The sequence below is a fragment of the Danio rerio genome, chromosome 5, assembly GCF_052040795.2.
Source record: "Danio rerio strain M-AB ecotype USA chromosome 5, GRCz13ab, whole genome shotgun sequence".
Lineage (NCBI taxonomy): Eukaryota > Metazoa > Chordata > Actinopteri > Cypriniformes > Danionidae > Danio > Danio rerio.
Genome location: NC_141025.1, coordinates 4,560,001 through 4,578,578, shown reverse-complemented (window position 1 = coordinate 4,578,578; position 18,578 = coordinate 4,560,001). Strand labels below are relative to the sequence as shown.

The 18,578-nt window shown below is 38.3% G+C and overlaps 2 protein-coding genes and 1 long non-coding RNA gene across 5 annotated transcripts in view; 1 reads left to right on the top strand and 2 right to left on the bottom strand.

The window, feature by feature from the left end:
- LOC147843792 (uncharacterized) overlaps positions 1 to 18,578 on the bottom strand; it is a 1,319,745-nt gene that overhangs the window by 186,813 nt on the left and 1,114,354 nt on the right. The gene's annotated exons all lie outside the window — the stretch shown is intronic.
- pigw (phosphatidylinositol glycan anchor biosynthesis, class W) lies at positions 1,178 to 5,395 on the bottom strand. The gene is given in 2 exon segments (NM_001114572.2): positions 1,178 to 2,772; positions 5,125 to 5,395. A coding segment is annotated over 1 exon segment (1,473 nt). The 5' UTR covers positions 2,770 to 2,772; positions 5,125 to 5,395; the 3' UTR covers positions 1,178 to 1,296.
- myo19 (myosin XIX) overlaps positions 5,443 to 18,578 on the top strand; it is a 58,316-nt gene continuing 45,180 nt past the window's right edge. For all 3 annotated transcript variants that reach the window (XR_015490716.1, XR_015490717.1, XM_087253151.1), the window contains exons 1-2: positions 5,443 to 5,733; positions 17,789 to 17,936. Coding sequence is in view for 1 of the 3 variants with exons in the window: in XM_087253151.1 (XP_087109277.1) it covers positions 5,617 to 5,733; positions 17,789 to 17,936 (265 nt within the window). In the remaining 2 variants the exon portion in view is untranslated. The remainder of the gene's footprint in view (positions 5,734 to 17,788; positions 17,937 to 18,578) is intronic.

Here is an 18,578-nt window from a genome sequence, read left to right as displayed (position 1 = left end):
TAATATTTTTTTTAAATATTTGCTATTTTGAAATAATAAATATCTCTGTTCATACTCCTTCATAATCATAATGCATACAGCTTTCATAATCAACTCATTTAAATACTACATTAAACTTGTTTTAATAATAATAATAATAATAATAATTCCTTACATTTATATAGCGCTTTTCTGGGCACTCAAAGCGCTTTACATAGTGGGGGGGGATCTCCTCATCCACCACCAGTGTGCAGCATCCACCTGGATGACGCGACGGCAGCCATTTTGCGCCAGACCGCACACCACACACCAGCTGATTGGTGGAGAGGAGACAGTGATGCAGCCAATTGAATAAGGGGATGTTTAGGTGGCCATGATTGATGAAGGCCAGTGGGCAGATTTGGCCAGGATGCCGGGGTTAAACCCCTACTCTTTTCGAAGGACATCCTGGGATTTTTAACGACTACAGAGAGTCAGGACCTCGGTTTAACATCTCATCCGAAAGACAGCGCTCACTGAGAAGTATAACATCCCCGTCACTATACTGGGGCATTAGGACCCACACAGACCGCAGGTTGGGCGCCCCCTGCTCGCCTCACTAACACCACTTCCGGCAGCAACCTAGCTTTCCCATGTGGTCTCCCATCCAGGTACTGACCGGGCGCAGCCCTGCTTAGCTTCAGTGGGCGACCATGTGAGAGTTGCAGAGAGCTAGCTGCCAGCATTCACTGCTACTTAATTATTCACTGCTATGTAAACGGCACAAATAAGTGTCATATTTTTGATATACGATAAAAATAAGACGGCGAGGCAGTGGCGCAGTAGGTAGTGCTGTCGCCTCACAGCAAGAAGGTCGCTGGGTTGCTTGTTCGACTCAGTTGGCGTTTCTGTGTGGAGTTTGCATGTTCTCCCTGCCTTCGCGTGGGTTTCCTCCGGGTGCTCCGGTTTCCCCCACAGTCCAAAGACATGCGGTACAGGTGAATTGGGTAGGCTAAATTGTCCGTAGTGTATGAGTGCGCGTCTGAACGTGTGTGTGTGGATGTTTCCCAGAGATGGGTTGCGGCTGGAAGGGCATCCGCTGCGTAAAAACTTGCTGGATAAGTTGGCGGTTCATTCCACTGTGGTGACCACGGATTAATAAAGGGACTAAGCCGACATGAAAATAAATGAATGAATAAATAAAAATAAGACCGCACACTTAGAAAGAACTCATTATATTTTATTTACACTATGCACACAATTTACACACAGCAAGCATAACGCAACCAAAGTCATTCAGTAAAAAATATAATCAAGCTATACATAAATGTCAGGGTGTCACCAGAACTTGACGGTTATTTTATTGACATGCAAAATGAATATGACCAAGCTGTTCATGAACATATACCAGAGCAAAACGCTCACGGCTAAAACATCCCTGCTGTTCATAGTGTCCACAAACACATTGGTCAAACCAGTCAAGACATTAGCGAGTAGAAAGTACAACAACTGATTCCTATTGACAGCCTGAATGAGGCATAACCCATCCATATCTCGTCGCGTTTTCTCATCCGCCTTTTTATTTTGATTCGGACACCAAGACGTAGGCACAAGTGAAAAATTAGACACCACTTTAGCAAACAGCAGCATTACATCAGCAATGCTAATGCAGGAGAGGAAGAACAGAGCCTGCGCGACAGTCCAGATACAGAAAGGAAGGTTGGCCATTCTGCGAGACACTGGCTCGATGTTTTTCTGACACACATATAGAACCAAAAACAACCCAAAGCTGGTTAACAAAAGGTTACGGATCACTCTGATCCAATCTTTAACCAAATTTCTGCTCTGCATGAGGTAACATCCAACATGAACACCAGCCATGTAGATGGCTATATAACCTACAACTGAAAATACCCCTTCTCTGTTTGCAAGGAGAAATCCTGAGCGTTCAGTGTTATGAATGAGAAATGACTTCAGATCTGTCGTCTCCAAAATAACTTGATACGTTCCACAGATGATAAGAGCAAGAAATCCTGAGCAGTTCACTGGAAATAGAGCCAGAAGCGCAGAGGCTACGACTCTGACGATGGCTAAAGTGAAAAAGAAGTTCCAGTGGACCCCATATTCTGTAACATGTTCATGATATCCAGATGATTTGACGCTCGCTAGTCTTACAAACCCTAACAAAACCAAAGGCCATACAGAAACGGCTTGTTTTAACACATGGCTGATCTTCGATCCTTGAATGTTCTTTCCTCGTGCTTCAGGACACACCAATGCATTGGCCATTACATACGCTCCCACACCGAAATCCATCACGCCGGTTCCGTACGTCTCCGTTTTCGCATAACGTCTCGGAAAGACGCTGAAATCAACAGCTAAGATGCTTATTGCGGTTTTCACGTTGACCAGAACTCGAAATATGGTCACAAACGGGACCATTTTGGATTCTGCTCTGCTTTGGATGAACTTATCAATCGTGCTTTTGAGGGAACTTGGATTTTTTTTGCGCTTGTATACAAGATATAAGACGGCGAAATCAACTACGGCTATACCCATGATGACAAAGTGAAGGATGTCGCTCAGTGCGGTGCATGACAGGACCATAGGCATTATTATTGTGGTGAAGTCCAGCATCAGATGGGCTCCCCAGGAGAATGGCAGGACTCCTTTTCCCAGGTGAAAGACTATGAGGAAGAGTCCACGGCTGAGAAAACACACCGGAGCTAGGAAGGATCCCAGAGAGACCTCCGTCAGAGTCGTTCCATTGAGATTGCTGACAAATGCAATCTTTCCTTCTGACGATGCCATTATCTGCAAATGAAGGCAAATCTGAAAATCAATACCCTTTCAATAGTGGTTAAAGATGCAGATAGCAAGAGAGCACAGAGGCATACATACATGTATATATACATACAAACACACACACTCATGGCCACTATATTAGGTACACCTGTCCAACTGCTTGTTAACGCTATTTTTTAATCAGCCAATCACACGGCAGCAACTTAATGCATTTCGGCATGTAGACATGGCCAAGACGATCTGCTGCAGTTCAAAGCGAGCATCAGAATGGGGAAGAAAGGGGAGTTAAGAGACTTTGAATGTGGCTGTTAGTGCCAGGCCGTCTGGTCTGAGTATTTCAGAAACTGCTAATCTACTGGGATTTTCACGCACAACCATCTCTAGGGTTTACAGAGAATGGTCTGAAAAAGGCCAGACTGGTTCCAGCTGATAGAAATTAAAGTAGCTCAAATAAGCACTCAATACAACAGAGGTCTGCATCTCTGAACACACAACACGTCCAACTTTGAAGCGGATGGGCTACAGCAGCAGAAGACCACACCGGGTGCCACTCCTGTCAGCACAGAACAGGAAACTGAGGCTACAATTCACACAGGCTCACCAAAACTGGCCAATAGAAGATTGGAGAAACGTTGCCTGCTCTGATGAGTCTCCATTTCTGCTGCGCCATTTGGATGGGCGGGTCAAAATTTGGCATCAACAACATGAAAAAATGGATCAATCCTGCCTTATAGTGATGGTGAAATGAAGCTTTCTGAACCAGTGAAGCGCTCGACTCAATTGTATCGGAAAAAGGTTCGTTACTCGAAGCTTTCTAAATAAGAGCTCGATGTGGACCTCTTCTGGTGAAAGTGTGGGAAAGCACTGTGTTGCCATAATGTCAAATGTTCACAACTGACCCAATTCATTCATGTAGTAATACTACAACAGCAATATAAACAAATTACTCAATTACTGTAGTTTTTACACAAGATATATTACATTACACAACTGATGATTGTAGTAAAATCCAAGATATTCAAAAGTTTATCATAACACAATAAGTACCGCTTCAAGCAGGGATCGAACCAGCGATTCCTGATTGGGAGGCGAGTGCTCTAGGAGGACGCTATGTGAACGATGCATTAGAGTTGCATTCACCAGATCGTCTCTGTTAAACGCAATACAACGATATGCGGTGGTTTTCTTTAAAGATAGTCATAAAAAAATACGCTAATACACTTTAGTATTGTTCAAAACCTTTTTACTAAAAAATACTATTGTAGTTTAGTTTCATTACTGGTGTGTGGGACTGGTGCAGTGCTTTGAAACAAATGTATGTAATAGACGCCAATTCTCTAGCTATACACTTTACAATGAGGTTGTTTAAACCTTTGAATCAAAATTCGAAGCAGTCACGTGGGTAAAGGCGAAAATGAAGCTTCGGACGTCACTGATCACGTGATGATGGCAAAACGAATCAAGCTCCGGTACACTGCTTCACTGCGAGATGTATCGTTTTTTTGATACATGCTTCGAAGCCTCGGCGCACAACGTCACATCACTACTGCCTTATATTAACAGTTCAGGCTGGTGGCGTAATGATGTGGGAAATTTTTTTTTGCCACACTTTGGGCCAATTAGTACCAATTGGTCAGCAGGATAACACACCATGTCATAAAGCGTGAATCATCTCAGACTGGTTTCTTGAACATGACAATGAGTTCACTGTACTCAAATGGCCTCCACAGTCACCAGAGCTCAATCCAATAGAGCACCTTTGGGATGTGGCGGAGCGGGAGATTGGCATCATGGATCTGCAGCCGACAAATCTGCAGCAACTGTGTGATGCTATCATGTCAATATGGAGCAAAATCTTTGAGGAATATTTCCAGTAGTTTGTTGAATCTACGCCACGAAGGATTGAAGCATTTCTGAAGGCAAAAGCGAGTCAAACCCAATACTAGTAAGGTACCTAATAAAGTGGCCGGTAAGTGTATACATATACAAATAACTATTATTTAGTATAATAACAGATTATTTCCTTTTCCTTATTTTACTGTTTTTATTCATCTGCTTAATTTAAATTTTATTCATATCAATTTAATTTGTGTTTATTTTTATTTCAATGTCATTGAAACCCCTCATAGTCATATGGGGCTTTTGGCTTAAGCTGATAATCACAGATTGACCAAACATTAGTCGACACTGCTGGTAATAAACGGTAGTTGCAAAACCTGTAATTATGCCACCTCATGGTTTTAATAATCAAGTTTATACAATTAAAAATGTGTCATCGGACTGCAGTAGAAGTTTTGATAAAAAAATAAAAATTAAAACACAAAGACAGCAGTAAAATTGATATTAGGAGATGCGACCTACCTCAAAAAAGTAAGATGATAAGCTAGATCAATCAGGTTTAGTGGTGCTACACTACAGAGACCAACATTGCACCAGTGGCCTGTCTGGATAAACCGGTTTAGCGTTAGCTTATTAAACACAGTAATAAATCCCATATATCACTACTGTTTTCGTATTTAATTAATACATTTTTAAAGCAAACACTAGTTCCTGATAATTCTTAATTTATGTCGAATTTCGTCGCACGTTGAAAGGATTGTGATGTTGCTTTTCCGTATTGGGCGTGGCTTACATGCGTACGTCATTGCGCCTAAAATACGTGACGCCACTGCGCGTGTCAGTGCCCGCCGGTGTGAGTGTGGCGCGGGCTCACGCGCTGTTGGGAGTTTTGTCCTTCACTCAGGAATTTTTCATGGCTGAAGAAAACGGAAAATTACTTGCAAATTATCAACCTAATGGCAAAGTTATAGCACGGTAAACACCTCGAAAAGGGCATTCTTTAAGCTCACAGCCATGGCGAATGTCAAACAGAAGCCTTTATTCAGGAGTAAAGAAGTTTCCACCGTTAACAGCTCTGACGGGACACTCAGTTTGGAGAAATCTGGAAAACCAAACCGACCGCAGGAAAAGGTACAAGCTTTGAATTCACTGCCCGTCTAATACAGTTTACACCATCGAAGTTTTATTAACCACGTTTGTTTGTAAATGTAAAACATGTTCATCTGAAAGCAAACCGCTACCAAAATAGATTGTAATACCGTGGTGTTGAATTGTTTTCATGTTTGTGTCATAAGATTGTCATAATATTTGTACATAGGCTCTCTTAGTAGAAACTTTCAGTTTTTACATTGTATATGGTCAAAAACGTTAATTAATTAATTAATTTATTTATTTATTAATTAATTAATTAATTTATTTATTTATTTATTCATATGTTCTTGTATGAAAAGAAAAAACTTTAACGAGGAAACTCAGAATTGGAATTACAAATATTATAGCAACTATTTCAATAATAAACATTTAATTTTCAAAAGAAGCTCGATTAATGTCATGTTATGAAGACGTGACTAATTTTCTACTAAGCTAAAACAAACAGCATTTAATACTGTGAGTTATTGTTGTTATACTATTATACAGCTATTTTAATAACAAAACGTTTAATCATTTAATTATTGTCCTGATAAACAGGTATACAGTAGGTGACTCATTTTCTACTGAGCTGAAACTAATTACCATTATTAATGTTATTTATTGTTATTTATTATTATTTTTTTATTGAATACTTGAACACCATTAACAACAAATGTCATCAATCAAATAACAACAATCCCGGGGTTTTTTATTCGTTTAGTCCAAGACGATTGTCAAGTCCTTAAAAAGTCTTAAATTCACTGAAATATTTTGTTGTTAACGGTTCTTAATATTCCTATGTCCATGTAAAGCTATACTCAGTTGGGTCAAAAGCCATCCAATATCTAACAATATATTTCAATAAAGGTTTTAAGAAACGTTTACTTATTAACTCTATTTACTTAAAAAATATGGATTAATTATCTTCCTCAATAATGTTTGTTTTTAATGCTTTTTTAAGGTTTTATCTGGACCATTAAAAAAATCTTTAGTGTTTAGCCTTGTGAAATTCTGAAATGTCATTCATTATGGTCTTTAAAAGGTCTTAAAAAGTCTTAAAACTTGACTTGATGAAACCTGTTGAAACCCTGCCAAAGAAACATTCCTATATGTAAATTCAAAATCTGCCTTCACACAGTCTTTTATAAAATCAATCAAACATCATACCAAAATGTAATTGAATGAGGGCAATTACAAAATAAATGAACAGAAGTTTCAATTCAATTCAGCTTTATTTGTATAGCGCTTTTACAATGTAGATTGTGTCAAAGCAGCTTCACATAAATGGTCATAGTAACTGCAACAGTGTGGTTCAGGTTTTAGTGTTTAAGTTCAGTTCAGTTCAGTTTAGCTCAGTTCAGTGTGATTTAAACATTACTGAGAGTTCAAACACTGAAGAGCCAATTCATCGATGCGTAGCTCTACCAATCCTGAACCATGCGAGGCAGTGGCGACAGCGGAGAGGGAAAAAAAACTTCACCTGATGGGAGTGAAGAAAAAAAACCTTGAGAGAACCAGACTCAGTTGGGCACGACCATTTTAATTTCTTTTTTCTTTTTAAGTTTCAGGATTCACTTTGCAAAATATGAATTGTTATTATACTGGCTTGTTTTTCCGGTGTCACCTCATTTGAATGTACATTGACGTGGCTCGTGTTGTCATTGGTGGATTAGGCAGCGGTGCTGTTAATCTTAACATGCTCGGATTATTGTGCAGGTCAGCCTAATCTGAGCATGCGCAAAACAGCCACCTGAAGATACTTCTGCCAGGCGCATATATATATGGATGCAGCCTTTATGATGCAAGCTGAGATTGCGTCTCTCAGAGATGCAGTCAAACACAATGCACTCAATGGAGCTTGTGACGTCTCTGTGAGGGGTGGGGTTAGGTGAGCGCATTAAATAGCATTGTATGCAGCTCAGATTGCAGTCTGCAGCCAGACCCCTCTCCGCCTTGGCATGGCAAATTTAATTGTATGACGTCCTACCAAAATGAAGCTTCAGCATGTCCTGAAGTAAAAAATAAAACTTTGTATCTTTGTATAGTTTTTTTGTCTAATGAATCAAGTGTCACGCACAGGTGTTTTGTTAGATGTTCAATGCGGTGTTACTCATGCCTGAAGCCCTTGGCACAGATAAATTTGTCATCTATGTTTTTGGAGCTGTTATGATTTATGCCTTGATTCCAGTGTTTTTGCAGCATGAAAAGATCCTAACAATTAGGATAGGATCATGTTAAATTACTTGGGAATCAGTTATTGACTTGTTGTAGATGTTTCTGTCAGTGTCACTGTGTGTCATCCATGTGTACTAACCGAGGTGTGTCTTACCATTGTTGGTTTTTAAGATAATAAAAGTTAAGTTCATATTATTCACTAGTGGTGTAACGGATCACAAATCTCACGGTTTGGATTGGATCACATTTTGGTTTTTAGTCATAGATCGGACCATTTTTCAGATCAGCCAAAAATGAGAGACAAAGAGAGTCAAATGAAAATTGCTTTCCATTTATTACAAAAAGAGCACTGCAAGACACTTTTAGTTTTAACAAACAGAACATGAAGCCTGTAATTTTATTAAAAATAAAATGAAGAAATGATCAGCTGAATAAAAATAAACTGTAAAATATTCAGTGCTGTGAAAAACTCTGTGTTATGCCTAGTTCAGACTGCGTGATTTTAGCCCCGATTTTGGCTCGCAGACAGGTTTTGAGAAATCGCCAACAAATGCCTGAAATCGCAGGCAAATCGCTGCTCGTGCACGTGACTGACAATCACACAGTATGAACTATCAAAGACGCGATCTGAGAGAATCGCCGATGAGTCGCCGATGCCTGCGAGATATTTGGCGTGCTGAATATCTGGAGCTGTCGGCGATTCAAATCATGCCGTGTGAATTGAGTTTTGACTGAAAATAACATCAGCGATCGCCTACAGCCAATGAGAGAGCAGCATTCACTGGTGTGTGTGTGCGTGTGTGTGTACCTGCTGCAGGCCAGCGGGAGGCTGGGGGAGAAGTTAAAAGCGCTCATTTTCGGTTTATTTGGACCCACGACATGGAGGAAAAACTAGTGGAGGTTTGACAGGACTCAGGAGCAACTGTGTCTGTTGACGTTTCATACAGAAAGAAATTAGTTTATTATCAACGTTTAGGAGAAATGGCTAATTCCCTTTAAACCCAGGTGAGCAAATATGTACATGTTCTACCCCATTAAAGGCTTCTTTCTCATTATATAGTTAATAACAAAAGATATACGACGTGTTTTTAGCTGTGAGACGTAGTTTGGACGAAGTTGTCGGTAGGGTTGTAACGGTATGAATTTTTCACGGTATGATAATCGTCTAAAACAATACCACGGTTTGACGGTTTCGCGGTATACGGTATGTTACAAAATAATAGAACAGTGAAGCAAATTTGACTTTTTCCAAATAATATATTTTTAGTTACTATAAACAACACCACTTACAATGAACAAATAAAAAATAAGAAAATAATAAATAATGTGTCAAAGTCCAAATAAAGTCCAAATAAACATGGTGCAAATCCTCAGTAAAAAAATAGATATAAATATTTACTATACTATAAATAGTTACATAACGAAACTAGATTCAATATGGAACATCCTTAGGTTTTATGTGCCAGCATGGATATGGTTGTCTATCGATATGGATTTGGATATGGTTGTCTGCAATGCAGACAAACAGCTGCACCTTCACTTGCGTCTTTTGAAAACAGCAAGAGCAGCAGTTCGTCTTTGCTGTGTCACTGTTTTGTCATGTTTCTGTGCTGCTGTGCATGCAAAAGTACTTAGTATGAGAATTATTTCATGCAAAACTTTTTTTTTTTGCGTTTTATTTAGCCGCGCATAAATGTATGCCTATCTCTCATTCCGTGTTGTTCAAAAAGCTTGGTCCACAAACAAAAGCGAAACCTATGCTTATTGGTTGTGATATAGCGAGTTTGAACCAATCTGGGCATGGAGGAGGGACAATGCATCAATGTATCATGTCTGATTTGTCCGGAGACACAGTGACGAGCGTTTCTTTGTCAAATCAGCGTTGTCAAATTTTGATGACGTAACCGCACTGATTCCGGAGCCTCTGAAAGTCCGCGAATGTTATGTGATACAGCACTGGAAAGCTGAGATTCTCTTCTTTATGCCAATCTTTGAATTGTATGAATGGGATCAGCGGATCAAAAGTTATTAAACATTTAAGAGCAATACTTATTTTTAGCCGCGGGCGGCTGTCTCGGTCTTTAAGGGTTAAAACCGTTGATATGCAATTGTTCATGGTATGATAATCGTGCACGTTCAAATCGTGGTAAACCGTCATACCGGTATATTGTTACAACCCTAGTTGTCGGCGATTCTTCCTATAGTAAAGTCATGCAATGTGAAAGTCCCTGTCGTTGATATATCTTGCCGTGTAAACAAAGCAGCGACGAAACGCTAGCCCAGATAGTCATGCATTGTGAAAACATCTGTGACACCACTACTTTGAAAATCATGCAGATTGAACTCGGCATTAGTTGTACTGTTGCTGATCACTCTAAATGTAGAAATCTAACATTATAATTTGTACAACTCATATTAATTTTTAGTCTCATTTTCAATAAATGATTCAGTGAATCACTAATAAAACTTGATGCTTAATGCTAGATGTGTCACTTTTGAAGAATTATTCTGTGGAATATTTTTGAAGGCTGGTTGTAGCCACCTATTGGTTAAATAATGTAATAGCTGCCTACATCTTTAATTTTTGAGCGTCAAGTTAAAAGTACTTCTGTGTTATTTGACTGTTTGTTACTTCATAACTAACTTAAAAGAATAAAAATTGAATCTCTTTCTTGACTTTTGCGTTTTTTAAACACATTTAAATACAGCAATTCGAAGGATTAATAAACATTTGCAAATCGTCATCATTTATAATTTATGTTGCGTGGGTGTTGAGATCCCGATCTTTTAATGATTAATCGTGCAACTTGCACTGAATGGATTAATGCAGGCTAAACAAGTAGCGACAGAAAACACCTTTAATAACCCAAGAAACCCACCACATCTAGAATAACCCACCATAACTTTTGTCATCATTCAGTTTTAGAGGAAAGCCTAAATGCCTTCATACATGTGATTTGACTGACATAAGAGGCGATCTCTCTGCGATCGTTACAAATTTAAAATTAATCTACAAGTAAAAAAAATGAATTCATTGGTCATGTGTGTTTCGAACCGCTGGTTGTGATCCCTACGAATAATCGTGATTCATTACACCCCTAATATTCACAACAACATCATTTATTGGTTCAAAATCACTTGTTTCTGTGTCTTTTTTTATATTTAATTGTCATTAATTTGTCAGAAAACAAAAAATAAATATTCAATATTTTTGTCGCATGCACAATTAAACAGTACGATATGCATTAACATGCTTATACACCCTTATACAAAACAAATAATATCAATACGAATCTAAATTATGGAGCATAATAAGAAGTAAAAACGCTTTTAGACAATTTTAGATATAGAAATATAAGTTTATAATTAAATATATTATTATAAAATATATTATTGTTAAATGTAATAATATTGTCATACTATATAACATTGTTGCAACTATAAATAAGTGCATCAAGGCAGTATTAATAGTATACAACTGTAATACAATACATGCTGGTTGTTGTTTATAACGTAATATATTCAAGCAGACACGATTAATATGTCATGTAGCACTTAGAGTTTATAATAGAAGGACAATTTTACAACATTAAGATAATATTTCAGTCCAAAGATGTCATCATTTGAGTTCTTGTCGGTGCCTCTAGAAATCAACACAGACTAATCCTACCTGGTCGTACATGTTGTAATTTACCTGTGTTTGTTATTGGATTAGGATCCAGCAGACAGTGTTTATTATTAGCTTGTGTTCAGCATGTACTGACCCATCTCAACACGCTCTGTCTGTCATCACAACATATGGTTTCACCATCCACAACCTTGAGCAGATGGCAGTGTAATTACACCGCTCATCTTATATTTGTCATTCATAAAGATTTTATGAATTTCAGGTAGGGTGTTCTGTCGATTTGTCCTACCTTGTCAGATTGTCTTACCTCCCATTCGAAAAGTGAATATGCTACCCATCGGATTTTGCTACTAGTGTAAATTTTGTTTGTGGCCTAGTGTGATATGAAGCTGTAATATTGCCCTAACCTACCTAATCCTTGACCTCAGAATCATTCAATTACAGTGTTGGTAGCATAATCTGATGGGTAGGATAAAATGTCAGGACAAGCGCTGCACAGTATTGTTCCAGTATCAATATCGCAATGTGTGAATGTGCAATAGTCACATCCCAGGATCTGCAATGCAATGAGTTAGAATTATAATAACCAGGATTCACAGTTCAGAAAGTGGTTTGCGGAGTCATGGCAAAGTTTAACTCACTTTTAATAGAGGGAACGATTTTCATTTGGGTTTTAAGACCTGTGACTGAGATATCAATCACATTTAAACCCAATAAAGTCTAATGTTTGACAAATTCTATTTATTTACACTATAAAGATAGCACAGTGTTATTTTACATTTGATTTAATATTGAATTTCTGTTCTTCAGGGCTGTTAGGGTCCACAGAAAACCATAAATACATCACAATTATTTTTGTGGTTCTATTGTACTCCTCTGCTTGCAAATTGTTCATTATGTTTAATGAAGATGTAGGAATTGTAGGAGTTACTTAGGTTATCTTTTGTGAAATTATACTTGTACTGCAAACATATATATATTAGGGATGCAACAATACAGTTAGTCCACTGTTCAATTCATGCCTTGGTTTTTTTAACACGGTTTTCGGTTCGGTTCTCATGGCTTGGCACGTGTGATTTCTATAGGCAATAGGAACAGTAAGAGGTTAAGGAGAAAAAAACATTCCACAGCGGAATGAACCACCAACTTATCCAGCAAGTTTTTACGCAGCGGATGCCCTTCCAGCCGCAACCCATCTCTGGGAAACATACACACATAAGTAGCAAAAGATTCAAAGTAAATCGGCACACTGCCACTTTAGCTCTCAAAAAAATTTTATTTAGTCAAAATTACAAAAACACTACGTTTCGACCGACATGGTCTTCATCAGGTAAAGCGTTGCAAATGGAAGTCCTCCACAAATAGACAAACAGCTCTACACAGCACCTGCAGTCAATTATCACAATCAGCTAACAAGCCGGTAAACAGGAACATTTGCATACAATAATAGACATCTTAAACAATGTGAAAAACATGAATACAATTACAAAATCTTAAACAATGTGAAAAACATGATTTTGTAATTGAAGATTTTGTAATTGTATTCATGTTTTTCACATTGTTTAAGATTTTGTAATTGTATTCATGTTTTTCACATTGTTTAAGATTTTGTAATTGTATTCATGTTTTTCACATTGTTTAAGATTTTGTAATTGTATTCATGTTTTTAACATTGTTTAAGATTTTGTAATTGTATTCATGTTTTTCACATTGTTTAAGATGTCTATTATTGTATGCAAATGTTCCTGTTTACCGGCTTGTTAGCTGATTGTGATAATTGACTGCAGGTGCTGTGTAGAGCTGTTTGTCTATTTGTGGAGGACTTCCATTTGCAACGCTTTACCTGATGAAGACCATGTCGGTCGAAGCGTAGTGTTTTTGTAATTTTGACTAAATAAAATTTTTTTGAGAGCTAAAGTGGCAGTGTGCCGATTTACTTTGAATCTTTTGCTACTTATGTTTGTTTTTTGATCGTGCACCTGCCTTCAAGATTTTTCTAGATGTGCGCACATTTCTGTTTTTTGCAAAACATACACACACACACACACACACACACACACATTCACACACTATGGACAATTTAGCCCACCCAATTCACCTGTACCGCATGTCTTTGGACTGTGGGGGAAACCGGAGCACCCGGAGCAAACCCACGCGAAGGCAGGGAGAACATGCAAACTCCACACAGAAACGCCCACTTAGCCGAGGTTCGAACCAGCGACCTTCTTGCTGTGAGGCGACAGCACTACCTACTGCGCCACTGCCTCGCCAGACTTTAATATTTTATATTAGGGTAAATTGTTTTGTTCATTTGTTTTGTTCATTTCGACACCTCAAAAGAAAGATCAACATTGCTTCTTGATCTGACTACAGTGCCGGTGTTGTGACAAGAAATGCACTCCTGCACAGACCCCTTTCATAGACTTTCTTTAGCATTCTTAGTCTACATTTAAAAAAAATAAAAGCCTCAAAGGCCATAAATGATTCAAACGTAGGCTAATATGATTCTTATGTTGGTGGATCAAGCAACAACAAGAAGTGAACTGCATTTTAAATCTAGGTTTACAAATAAATGAAAAATAAAAATGCAGACAGTATTATAGACTGATGTATTGAGCCGGTATCTAAAATTCAGCATTTTTGGTAGGTCTTAAACAAACAAAATTGGTTTTATTGGTTATTGTTGCAGATTCATCTTTTTATGCATCAACACAGCTGAAATAAAGCAGACTTAATGATGATGTTGTGCATTATGTAGCATGTATTGCATGCAATGGGCCAGAGATGCATTTTAAACAATTACTCTGTTTTTGATTTAAAGAGCCCATATTATACATGAAATAGGGTCATATCTTGGTTGTAAGGGTCTCCAACAACAGTCTAATATGCATGCAAGGTCAAAAAACACTTTCATGGTCTTATAATCTGCATTTATTTTTACCTAATTATCCCAGCGACTCCTGTATGAATCGTCCAGTAATTCATTTGTTCCCAAACCCCTCCTCAGCGCAAAGCAATTCTGCGCGGATTGGACTTATGAGTCTATTGCGATTGGTCGACTGCCTTCAGTGAGAGAGTGAAATGCCCAATAGCTAATCAGCAATATAAAAGTAATCACAGTTCATACACGCTCGATAGTGTAGGCGTGGATTTTAGCTGCCAGTGGGTCAATGTAAATACAGACTATGGACTTGAAAATACAGACGATTATCTATTTTATTGAGCAAAAACAGTTGAAGAGATCTTCTAGCTTGTCTCACTTTGCTATTTTCACAGACACACACACACAAACACTTAACCCTGCTCCGGACGACAACGCGCGCACACACACACAAACACACACCTCCGGACGACAGCAAACGCACACGCACACACACACACACACACACACTACCCTCCTCCACGGAGCTCCGTAAACAAAGGCAAAGCAGCACGCGTCGCGTTTTAAACGGCTTTGCACCCGATATGAGAATAAAGCGAGTTAACCTGATACAGTACACTTGGTTACAAGTAACAAATCACAACTAAATACATTTGCAAGCTAGAGTCAACGAGGCAACTTTAATCGCACGTACTTACACTTGAGAAATGGAGGAAGAAACCCATCCTGACATGTCCAGCAGTAAGTTACTCTTTACTGATCCTTCCTTTAACAAACGCAGATGAAGTATTCTTTGTAGCATGAAGTTTCCAACTGCTTGGTTATAGTGCTGACGTTTCATCTTTGGGTAGAGACACGATAATATCCATCTGCAGTGTGACTTCAGTCGACCGGCATGTTTGTTTGTGTGTGTGTGTGTGTGTGTTTGTGGGTGTGTGTGTGTGTGGGTATCTGTGTCAGAGGGCAGGGCCACATGTTTGAAATCTCCCGGGTTTGCGCGTGCACGTGAATAACTTGGTTTCGTTCCTACGTAATGGCAAAACACCTAATGACTCGGTATAAAGGCGACTCGTTTGAAGCACTATGAGTCGACTCTTTTATAGATGAATCACCAGTTTTGAATACTGTACACAAACAGATTTAAGCCTTAGCAGGATACTTCACTTCCCTTAGAGCTGTGTTACAAACTACATGGAAGGGCATTTTCAAAAACCCATAATATGGGCTCTTTAATGTGTGCTTTATTATTTGTGTTTGGGACTCTTTTGCTTAAATGAGGTCCTGTTGGCATTTCTGATGGGCAAATAGTAATTTTTGTTACAGGAATGACAAGATGAAGACCATGAAACATAGTTTATTAGAATGTGAACGTTTAATTACAAGTAGACAAGATTTTTATAATGGAAACACTTTAATAGATGTTTTTTTAAAAGGTATCACCATCAAGAGTTTAAAGTTATTAATCAAATATTTAACTTTTTAATATACATTTTTTGTTAATTTTAGTTATTTGTATTTATAATTGTTTGTGTATCATCTCTTATTGAAATAAGAAGTTGAACTCATCATGTAATGTTGTGTATATTGATCCTGCTGAAGTTGCTGATGTGGCAATGCTCCTGTGAAAATTGTAATTCTTTTTTAAGTATTTCCCAAGAGTTGTTTGATGGAGAGAGGGTTTTTACAACACATTTTATTGTAGGTTTAATAACTAATATCTTTACCATGATGACAGTGAATAATAATGTGCAAGAAACTGTTTATTTAAAGGCTTAACTAGGTTAATTAGTTTAACTAGGAAAATTAGGTTAATTAGACAAGTCACTGGACAACAGTGGTTTGTTCTGTAGGCAATAAAAAAATACATTTCTGTCGGCACCAGTAGCCTAGTGGTTAGTGAGTGGACACAGCACTGAGGTGCTACCGGTGACCCAAGTCCTTTGTCGACCCTTCCCCCATCTCTGCTCCCCCATAGTTTTCTGTCTGTAAATCTCCACTGTCCTATCACAATAAAGGTTAAAAACCCCTAAAAAATAATTATATTAAAAAAAAAAACACTTTTAAAGAGGGCTAATAATATTGACCTTAGCAGTTTTTATTAATATTTTAAATGTTCTTTTTTTATTCCAGCCAAACTAAAAGAAATAAGACTTTCTCCAGAATAAAAATATAATAGGAAATACTGTCATACATGTTCTCGCTTGGTTATTAAATAGGGCTTGAAATTGCGACCATTTTGGTTGCATATGCGCCCGAAATTTTATCTATGCGGCCTCAAAATATATTTGGGAGCATTTGTGCGAGTGCATAAAATTGTTGCATGTGACCAGTTTTTACTGCAAAATGTTCACCACACCACGCTGAATGCATCTTTGCACTTGAAACGCGAAGCGCAGCGCTCAGGAATGGTTTAAAACAGTTGTCATGTCAACTTACTGCAGTAAACAAAGCCAAGTTCGTAATGCTTGCCCCGCCTTCACTCTCATTTTATTGGCCCACTGCTCTGGAACTGAACGCGAATGGATTGGTTAATATCAGCTGTCAATCACTCAGTCAATGCCTTCTGGCTTGGGATGACAGGGAGAGCTACAACCACGAAAAACTGTAAAGCGCTGAAGATGTAAATGAAGATAACACTGACAGATTTTGTTTTAGAAACCATGACATCTAAAGTTATAAATAATGACACATCTTACTAGTGATCATGTGCTGAATGTTAACCCACCATCTACACTTTTCCAAGAGTGGATAAAAGACTTCCATTGGCTTCAAGTCCGCTATGAAAAGTCTGTGGAATGGAAATTTCAGGTAACTGTTTGCCACATCTAGCACGAGAGCTTCTGTTTAATCCTTCATATAATCGCCAGATGCTGTCCGCCATGCAAGTGGCAGCTATATGTCAAATTTAACACCACATACACCATCGCAAACGGGCTTGCACGGAGTAAACTAATATCGCTATCATAAGAGACTGTTATTGCTATTAACATGACGTATGCATATAATAAGGTACAGTATATGTCAAAAGCATCAGTGCAATATCAGACAGCACCCGTGAGAACAGCACAGTTATACCGTTAACAGATTCATTCATGTCAAGCAGGTGCAGGGCCGGTGAGCGCTCCGTGTACCTTTTGGTCACTCAGTTATGTTATAAAAATGTATTTTCTTGTGATAATGGGATTTCATTGAGACATATAGCACCGGTGCTACCAATAAAAAGGGTTAATTTTGAGCCCTGTTAAACATCACTTGATAAATATTTAAAAAAATAATTTCCTTGGACGGCTTGTAATTTTGTTTTTAATTGTACTTGCTGCATATTTTACAAACCTGCTCTTTATGAATACATTATTTTTTACATCATGCAGGTAAATGGAGTAAAAAACAAAGCCAATGGCCTCGGCAAATCTCTCAATGATTCGCTTGAAGGAGACCTCAGGGACTTCCTCATCAATGAAGCTGAGCTTCACACATACGATGACCTCACCAAAGTCAACCCGGTTACACCTTCTACAGGTACAAGCCTAGGCTGGAGCCTGGTTTCTGATTCATCATATCCACCATCATATGCTCTGTCACCATGCATTTTCTACTGTTATTCACAAAGATACTTTAGTACAGGGGTGGCCAACCCTGTTCCTGTAGAGTCACCTTCCTGCACATTTCAGTTGCAGCCCAAATCAAACACACCTGCCTGTAATTATCACGTGGTGTTCAGGTCCTAATTAATTGATTCAGGTGTGTTTGATATGGGTAGCAACTGAAATGTGTCAAAGTCTGGGTTAGAAGCCGGGTCTCCGCCGTGAGATGTTGATCTCTAACCCACTAAGCCAAATAGGCGTTGAAGAACCCAAACCACAAAAGGAACTTTCTTCTTAGGAGGAATTTATTGATAGCAAAAAAAAAAAGCACTTCAAATAGAAGATAAAGTTAGAGCAGACAAAAACAGAGACTTTTCCAATTTCCAAAAAATTAAAAAATGCAAAAAAAAAAAAACTCAAAAGGGCAAAAAACTCAGGATCAGTAACGAGATTATCTTTCAAATGTAAGAACTCACAGAGGGCGACAGGCTAGGATCCGCAATAACTGAGCAAAGAACTACTGAACTGAGGCTACTTAAATACAAACAACTAAACAAGGCACATGAGAAATCAATAA